This window comes from Scomber scombrus, chromosome 14 (assembly GCF_963691925.1).
Source record: "Scomber scombrus chromosome 14, fScoSco1.1, whole genome shotgun sequence".
Classification (NCBI taxonomy): domain Eukaryota; kingdom Metazoa; phylum Chordata; class Actinopteri; order Scombriformes; family Scombridae; genus Scomber; species Scomber scombrus.
The window spans coordinates 25,043,267-25,053,173 of NC_084983.1; the positions used below are offsets into that span (position 1 = coordinate 25,043,267).

The window sequence follows — 9,907 nt, forward strand, 5'->3', positions numbered from 1 at the left end:
CTTACAGCCGTTCAGGGAGCTGTATCCTCCGAGACTGTTAAGCGCCTCCTTGCTGCTACAGCGTGAACTGCGTCTGCTCCCCCATTGGTCATTGTCGTGAATGCCTGACCGCGCCTTCATCTCCTCCTTTAGGATCAACCGTCCGATCCCCTGCTGAGAGGCAAGAAGGGAGGAAGAAAAAGAAAAATACAGGGGGATGAACAGAAGCAAGGGACCAGAATAGAAGACGGATAAACAGATGGTTGAGTGGGATGGATGCATATGTTGATAGATGGTGATGGATTAATGCAGGAAGAGATGGGAAAAGGCGATATTATTGTTGGATAGATAAAGGAATGAATGTGGAGTGACAGAAGCAGGAGGTAGAGAAAAGAGCCTCAATTTGTATCACGTCCAGCGACTGAGGTGGGAAAAAAAAGCACTTAATTAGCTAGCTCATTAAATATTTACATGCACACTTAAACTATAAAAGGGAGAAGCAGGGGATTGTCTTCCTTTCTTACCCTGTTTATATTGTGATTCCATCCATCCTCCTCCCCTCCAGACGAAAACCTCCTTGTTCTGGAGACTGGAGAGAAAGAAAGAGATGAGATAGGAAGTGAAAGAAACCACACAAGAAGAAAAAAAAGCAACATCAAGGCCATTTTTTGGTACTCAAAATTTCACTTTTAAAACTGCAACATGCAAAAACTGCTTATGTGCTCTTCAGGTAAATTATGCACAGCATCACCCCAGAGGTGCATGAATGTTGTCTTTGAGAAAGATGGAGAGCAGTACCTTTTGGAGAGCCAGTATAGGGGTAGTAATTAGAGTCAGGGTGATAAACGCTGTTACAGTTTGAGGAGGAAAGACGACTGGAATTGAGAAGGTTCTCATTGGTCTTTCTCTTACTGGCTGTCGGAGACGCTGAGATGTCTGTCAGATAGAGAGACACATTGTAGAATGCATAGTTATCAAACATATTTTTACAACCTTTTCTATAACAAGACCCTGAGAAAGGACAAGTCAACTATAGGGGGAAAGAGAAAACTTGTTGTTGGACGAATGTGAGGGGGGAGGAAGGGAGGAGGAGAGGAAACACATGAAAAACAAGGGAACAGAGAACAGAAAGGAGGTCAAGGAGAAAATGTGATGGGATATGATACATGACATCCAGTAAGCAAAACGAGGGTGTATTGCAACAATGTTCACAACCACTAGGAAGGTCGTTAGTGTTGTGAAATATAAAAAACGCATTTGAGATTACATTCAAGACATTCTGTGACCCATATATTTAACATGTGACTTGTGAAGTGTTGTACAGTAGCAGCAGACGTAGCAATTAAATATCTTGATGAGAATTGTCAAAGGCATTTGGGCTTTTATTAAACCACATGAAAAGAGCGACATGAAAGATAAGATAAAGAGAGGTGGTGCCATATAACAAAGGTAACATACTGATGCTGCTATCAAGGATACATGATTGTTGAAAATCTGACTGAACGATCGGTCCCCTTAATGTGACTTTTTGGGGGGGGGGCAGGAGAGTTATGAGGACATTTTTAAAATGTATATTTAACAGGGACAAATAAATTCAGCACTGATTCATATACAACATTCACAACACATGTCCTACATGGGTCAATGACGTATAAGGATTTTCAACAACTCAATTGTAGAATAATAAAAACAAGCATATCTAATGCAGTAGTTCAAACATTCAGAATGTTTTGTACCTAAAAATTCATATTATAAATTTGAAATTAAGTGATTTTAGTGGGTTTTTCAAGATTAATTGGCACTGGCCTTAAAAAGAGTCATGTGGTGCGACCATGATTGAAATAAATTAATTTACTTAACACGCTTCACATCTTTCTTTCTTTTTTTTTTTTTTTTTTTTACAAGTTTTCAGTAATATAAAGTGTTTGGAAACAAAGTATTTGCATTTTTTAAAAATGTTTGTAAATGATGACCTTTTATTTAAATAAGATATTTCAAGATGAATCATGGTCGCACCACATGACTTTTTTTTCAGGACAGTGCCAATTAATCTTGAAAAACCCACTAAAATCACTTTCAAATTGTAATATGAACTTTCAGGTACACAACATCCTGAATGTTTGAACTACTACATTAGATATGCTTGTTTTTATTATTCTACAATTGAGTTGTTGCAAATCCTTATACGTCATTGACCCATATACATGTTTCTGATCAATGATTCTTTCTACACCATGATCCTGGTAATATTTTTGCATTTAAAACAAGTATTGAAGGGGCATTATAATGTACCACAAAGAAAAACATCAAATAAGACCTTCTATAGGACTCTTAAAGGGCTATTAAAATGTGGCAATGGTAAATAATAAAAGTATATAATCATTTTTAGCTAAATCTTCTATTCTCAAACTCTATAAAACACCATCTTCTTCTCACCAGACATCTCTTATTAAAGAAGATTTTAAAAAGCTTTTGTTTTTTAAGGTATTGTCAGATTTTATTATAACATATAATAATACATTATGATACTAAATGTTCAGTACATATACCTGATTATGGTACTTTGCCTGAATATGAAAACTTCTCTATAAATGATTCATGCTTTAAATTTAAATTCGTTCACACAGCCCGGGTCAGATCACAGATTGCCAGCTCAGACTGAAGAGAGAGAGAGAGAGAGAGAGAGAGAGAGAGAGAGAGAGAGAGAGAGAGAGAGAGAGAGAGAGAGAGAGAGAGAGAGAGAGAGAGAGAGAGAGAGGTTTGTCAGCACTTTGCAGCTCAGTGTAATTCATCCAGAGGTGTTTCTGAGGAACTGTAACTCTGTCCGACCTGCCACCTGAGCATTGATGGATCACCTACACACTCGGAGTATTTGCCGCTACTTCTCTGACTTTTACTTCACCTCTTGAATCGCCAACTAAAATCTGTGATCTCATCTCTGATGTGGTTACAACTGCTACACCTCACATACATACTTCTTTTCTTTAGTTAGTTTAATTTTAGCCAACTCAGGTCACAGTGACTTGATTAGTCCTAAGGTTGTTTACTCATTTATGACCTTACAGAAGGACTAATACCTAAACTCAAGGGATCTATGATCACTGACTTTTGTTCTGATACAGTGCTCTCTTTTCCACAAATTTAAAATCTCACTGCTGATCTTGTGGTGCTAACAGCTGACTGAATGTAACTAATGCAGTAACAGAAAGGAGTCTGGCCGATACCTGGGTCAGTTAAGGTGTCAAGTTGATTGTACCGTACTGAGATTTAGGTCAGCAACCACCAATTATTAGCACTAAGTCAATTTATTAAAAAAAACATTTTTGATTGGCACTCTATAAAATGTCAGAAAAGCCATAAATCACTGTCATAACTTCCCAGATCCTGTGCTGATATCTTCAGCTTACTTGTTCAAAATCCAACTCAATTTAATTTTCGTTGATGTAAAACATAAAAGTAGCAAACCCTACACTTGATAAGCTAATATCTGTGAATGTTTTACATTTCACCACCAGCAATTTTCATCAAAATTCAAATAATAATTCCTACAGCACTAGAAGTTTACACACAGTATGGCGTTTCAGACCCTATAGATGCCCAGAGACAACCTCCTAGCTGGTTAACGGAAAATCGAAAAGCAGAATTTGAGATGGCTTTAAAAAGAAATCTCCTCTATACAGATCATCCAGTGGCACTAGATCTAACCTAGCTGGTAGTAAATTACTGCTTCCACTTTCTCTGACTACTTCCCTCTTTAGAGACGTTGAGGGGGAAACTGAATGTTGTCAGATGCAGCAGATGTTAGACAGAGTGGAACTTTAATTGAGATTTAGCTCAGTTCTTTTCTGTGGCCGATTCATTAAGTCCAACAAACAGACACATGTTTCATACTGAGAATGCATTGACAATATGCACAACCACAAATTGGCTGACAGTTAGACAGCCTAACGAAAGCTATAAAAAGCATAGCATTGTGTGGAATACACTGACCTTGTCTTTTATAGATGGGGGGTTTCCTGTAGATATTGCTTTCCTCAGATGCTGAGAAGAGAATCAGGGAACAGGGATGGAGATTGAGAGTAGAGGGGAGGAGATAAGAGGAGGTATGAATAATCTGGATCTCCTTATTCGTCCCATCCCACCAAATTAGTTGTGTACATTTACAGTCTCTTTAGCCATAAACCTGACAACACATGTAATAAACTGCTATAGCAGAGGCGGTGCAGTACATCCAGACAACCTGACTGACGTGCAGAGAGGCTGATTAATACAGATTCACGGGCTTATTACAGGAAAGAGCAGCAGATGGCACAGGAATAAAGAAAAGGGAGGAGAGCAGTTGAAGGGTGGCAAGAGGGATGGATGGAGGAAAAGATAGGCGGGAGATTGACAGGAATGCAAGGCAGCAAGCTCTCATTGACTCATTCAAGTTTGAGTGCTGGATAAGCACTGCATACTATATTACAGTAAATTAAAAATATTTGATGTTATACCCTGCAGTAAAATAACAAATAAAGCAAAAAATACATAAAAAAATACTTCCAAATACAGCATTAAGTGTAACCCTGTAAGATAGAGGTTTGACTCCCAATGGGCCACCCGTGCTAAATTTGTATGCACTTGTGGTATCGTGAAGCACTTTGGATAAAAGCATCAAGCGAATACATTTTGCTCAGTGTTGAAAAGCATGAAGGGAGTGCTGTCGCAGGGCTGGCAAGGGATAACAGCCCTCAGAGAAACCAGAGAGAGGGGAACATGCAGTGAGAAATGAACTGGAGGCAGGAGGGAGGAAGGAAGGAATGATGGAGGGAAACCAAATGCACAGCTTGCAATGAAATGTAAGAACCTTTTAAAGTGAAGGGAACATAGACAGAGTGAAACAATAAGGGAGGAGAAAGACAATAAGTCGAGGGTTGAGGGAATGTTGAAATAAAATGAGCCCGTATTAGTTAGATTAAAGCTCTCATATGTTATACAAGAGCGCAGATTCACTGAAAAGAGGATTTTTATGGATTATAAGACCTCATTAAAACACATTTTTGATTATTGACAATTGTATACAGACATTTTCACAGGAGATAACGTAAAGGTTTCCAAACAAAAAGTCCAAAAACCTAAAATATTCTTTGAAAAGAACTAGAACCAGCATTACTTAAATGATGATTCAGGTATTAAAATCACTGTTGATTGACTTTCTGTCAACTAATTATTTTAGCTGCACTTTTTAATAATGCTAATAAAAATGTCAACCGACTATTATCAGGATTAAAGCTCACTGTGCATGTGGTTGTGTGTCTGGAAGCAGGGCAGCTACTGTGGATCTAGGGTCTTGGCTGGGAATGAACACCTGGAGGCTTGGAAGATGATGTTTGGGTCAGTTTTGATCTGATGTGGTTACGGGTTAGTATATGGGTCAGGGAGTCAGCGCTGATGGATGACAGCCTACCTGGCACATGGAAATGCTTGGGGGCTTGAAGTGTTGTGGTGGTGGGTGTGGTGCACCTGGGCTCTGGCTGACTGTAATAGGGTGAACTCCTGCCACTTTCACTGCCTGCATTCAGCCCAGCCAATCACAGTGAGAGAAACCAAAGCATGAACAACAGAATGGCCCTCATCCCCAAAACAGAAAGACAGACAGACTGAACTGAAAGACACTACCTGAATGTATGTTTGTGTGTGTGTGTGTGTGTGTGTGTGTGTGTGTGTGTGTGTGTGTATGTGTGTGTGTATGTGTGTGAATACCACACCATTGCACCCAATAAAAGAGCAAGTACAACTTCCCAGTTTAAGTTTAACTCCCTTTCAACTCATTATTTCTGTTTGTGTATGTGAGTGGGCGCATTACCCGGGAGATAATAATGCAGTGGGGACCCTCCGTGGCGACTCTGTGCAGGAGAATCAGTAAAGGCAGAGCTGGAGGAACGTCTCGTTCTCAACTCCATGCCGTCCAAAAGATCCTGGAGACGTAGAGAGAGGCCAAGACAGAGAGGGAATAAGGGGCTGCCTTAAGAGTAATTTGCTTTAAGGCAATAAATTAGACACCATGAGGCTCCTAACAAAATTTTAATCATGCCAACAGCAGTTTAATGTTCTATATTATGCATGAGCGGTTTGAAGTCCACCTAAAGCTCTTAAATGCACACACATGATCCCAGGACATTTGGTCAGTGATATGTGAATGTTTCAGCTAGCTGTGAGGAAAGACTGTGGGCAGCAAACTGTTTCAAAGGACCACACTGTATATGCTGTTTAGGTGTTTTAACCCTTTACTTATGAAGCTGCAAAGATTTAAATGAATAGTTTGACATTTTGTAAAATACTCTTGCTGAGAGTTAGAAGAGAAGATTAATGCCACTCTCATGCCTGTATGCTATATATGACGCTGTAATACATGTACATACATCCATATATCCATCCATACATAAACTGATACAACTTTTCTTTCCTGCTTCCTCCCTGCTCTTATAATCTCATTTACTAAAACACACACACACATACACAGGTACCTTCATTTTCTTTCAGTTACCGGCTAAAATGGTCATGTGGAGCACTTACATGTGAGTATGGTGATAAGGAGCCCAATGACTGGATTAGAAGGAGAAAAAAAAAGGAATTATAGGAATTATACCAACAAAATTATTTCCATAGAAAAGTAATCAAAGACATTTTATTTGATATTTTGTGAGTGAGTATGTACCTGTCCACAGCTGTATCTCTCCAGGGTGTCATCTGAGAGGTGTGTGTGAGCATGGTCGGCCTGATAAGGGATGATGTCAGGTCGCTGGATGTCATATATGGCTTTGACCCTGGGCAGAGCCGCCATCTGCTTATAGTCCAAAACATTACTATCAACCTTAGACTGTGAGAGAGAGAGATGGGTAGACAGAGTCATAAATAGAAAATTGGACATAAACAGCAATTTGTAAAGAGAGACAGACAAATGTGTGCATACAAAAATACATATACAGGAAACATACAGATACACAGAATGAGACGGAAATGTAAATTACATTAAAAGTCAGTTTAATGATCATATAAATACAATTTAAGAGTTCTGAAAATTGTTTAAAACTCATATCTACATTTAAGGCATTTCACTTATATTTATTCACTTTTACTAAGATTGTATAATGTTCACGACTGCAATGATATAAATGATATAACAGACTCCTAACAGTCTTTAAAGCGCTGCAGACAGCCCAATATAAACAGACACACAGTGAAGCAAGGAGACAGACAAGCGGCTCGACAAACAGACAGAAGTGAGTCTGCTCAGAGACAGATAGCGCCGACAGAATGAGCTTTCAGGGAGGCTTTGTGCCTCTGTCTCCGTCCGTTATATTTGATTGATGTTAGTGACAGTGACAGCTGAAAGCAGTGTTAGCGTAGCCATGGTGACGAAAACACTCACGCAGATGAGTCTGTGAGGGGAGCCGAGGAGGGGAGAGGAGCCCGGAGGAGAAATGGACGCCGTCTCAGAGGTACGTCTCAGCTGGTAGGACAACGGAAATGTGGGAGTCAGAGCAAGCCTGAGGTCACAGTAAAGTTAGCTCTGATTCAACAGCCAGTTTTAATATGTGTTATCAGATTTATATTTAAAGACATAACAATAATGATAGAGAAATCATCCACAACATTACAATATGTCATGGCAAAAAAGTGATTTAACTTATTTTCACTTATAACAGTTTGTTACAGAAATCTCAGTTTTACAGTATGTGAAAGGTCGTAACTATATAACTATACCACTGAAACTAACATGGACGACAACAAAACATCATGGAAACTTATGACTGTTATCATAAAGTGCCACTGGGTTAATGTTACTTTCAATACAACGTTGATAATGACATAGGCCTGTAAGAAACATGCAGTATTTGTTGTTACAAAGTCATTATTAGCAATTATAACCGTAAGTAATAAAATAAGTAAGTACTAAGTTATAAAATAACCATCAAATGCCTGGCAGTGGAGTTTCCAACTTTTCCATTAGTTATTTGACCTAACATCCAAACTACAGACATCTTTGGAGCATTTTCAACTTCATAAAATTACAAGAGAGATGCAATTTTCCATTCCTTTAATTTAAAAATCTTGCTTATATTGAGTACACAAACTGGTTCCTCAAAAGAATGTCGGAGGAGGAAAGTATACACGTCTTCATGTGATGAACCAATATTGTGTGTTTGCATTTTAATGATGACACATGGCTCTTGCAGGCAGCTGCCAAAGTGTAGCTCTAATACATGTTTTCAAATTAAATGACATTTTGAAACATCTTTTTTCTTTTGGAAGGCTGTTAATAAGTTCAGTCAGAGCTATAAGACTAGTTAAAAACCATTTACTGGGGCATCTCACAATGCAAAGAACAACATGTTATAACTTGTAAACCAAGAATGAGAAATTTTAGAGATAAAGAGGAAGAAAGAAACGGATACAACAGAAACAGAAATAGCAAGAGGGGGCAGGGGATTGTGGGTATCTTGAGTATCGCTCACCCTCAGTTTTCTCTGGAGCCGAGCTGCTTCTTTACACATCGGGTGCCAAACCTCTGAACCTGCACACAAATACACACACACACATCATTTCACAATTTCAGCTCAGTCTACTTTGTTTACTGTGTGTGGGTTGCAGCCATACAGTTTTATGGGATCCTATGAGGAGTAGATCAGCCTTTCTCAACTGCATCAACATCAATCAACACACACACACACACATACACGCATGCACACACACGCACACACACACACACACACATATATACACACATGACTCACTCACACATGACTGTGGAAGCAGTTTGTCTGGTCTGAGGACACAGATCGTCTTCTAGCAAATATAAACATAGAGGACGACAGAGAGAGATCAACACCAATAAACAATACATGAACAATCTACTACCTCCACAATTATTGAACAATAAATAAAGGCAGTAAACTCAACAAGAAAATGACTCAGAGTTCTTCACATGTCTTGAATGCACTGAGAGCTCTATTGTTATTCTTATCGAAATAATTCAAGTCCACCGTCATGAAGGCTACAAGCAGGTCTACCAACACTGACTGTGAGTCAACAGAATGATATGATTGCTTTCTTTGATAATTAATTAAGTAAAGCCAGGCGGGGAGTTCCGGTCCTCTGAAATGATGCGAACGCGGAAGTAACTTAAAACTGCATTCTATCAAAAGGCCACCAGGGGGCGACCGTTTTGGTGTCAAAAAGACTTCTGTCTCTATGCAAGTCAATAGAGAATTCACCAACTTCTCACTTGATTTCTAACCTCAGTAAACGTTTTCAAATGTGTTTATGGTCTCAATCGCTAGTTTAAAGCCTTATTCAATGCAGTATGATGTTCATTTGGGACATTTTGGCCTCCCTGATTTTATATTTGATGATAAAGCAGGGTATGCATTAGGGCGTGGCTACGTTGTGATTGACAGGTTGATTGCTTCACAGGTTCAGGAGGGCGCCTCTTGCTCCTCCTGATGCCCATATAAGTAGAATCCGTGCTTGGTTTTTTTACCCAGCATGCACCTGAAATTTTCAAGATGGCGCTGCTCAGATCCGAAACTATTCGCTTCCGAGCAGCAGTCCACAAACCAATGGGTGACGTCAAGGATGTTACGTCCATTTTATATACAGTCTATGAGTAAAGCTCTTTTCAAAACCCAAGTTACAAAGGGCTTCACAGTTAGGGTACAAAAAAAGATGATTAACAAAAGCAAAAAGTGTATAATAAATAAAGAAAAATCAGAGCAAGGAAGAATCAACAAACTAACCTGTATAGTGCCATAAAAGTAATTAGAAGGGTTTGAAATTAAATCCTAAATTTAACAGGAAGCCAGTGTAACAGAGTAATATGGGAAGACCGTGAAGTCTTTGGTCAGTCGTTGTCTTTAATCAAGCGGCATCATTTTGATCTGATTGT

At 39.0% G+C, this 9,907-nt stretch overlaps 1 protein-coding gene across 1 annotated transcript in view; it reads right to left on the reverse strand.

Annotated features, from left to right (window-relative positions):
* The window catches only part of LOC133993886 (actin-binding LIM protein 3-like), a 47,113-nt gene that overhangs the window by 8,666 nt on the left and 28,540 nt on the right, over window positions 1–9,907 (reverse strand). Inside the window, exons 8-16 of the mRNA XM_062433009.1 lie at window positions 8,478–8,536; window positions 7,391–7,471; window positions 6,535–6,564; window positions 5,825–5,936; window positions 5,426–5,530; window positions 3,970–4,020; window positions 778–915; window positions 504–568; window positions 6–150 (exon numbers count right to left, since the gene is read on the reverse strand). Of these exons, the coding sequence (XP_062288993.1) occupies window positions 6–150; window positions 504–568; window positions 778–915; window positions 3,970–4,020; window positions 5,426–5,530; window positions 5,825–5,936; window positions 6,535–6,564; window positions 7,391–7,471; window positions 8,478–8,536 (786 nt within the window). The remainder of the gene's footprint in view (window positions 1–5; window positions 151–503; window positions 569–777; window positions 916–3,969; window positions 4,021–5,425; window positions 5,531–5,824; window positions 5,937–6,534; window positions 6,565–7,390; window positions 7,472–8,477; window positions 8,537–9,907) is intronic.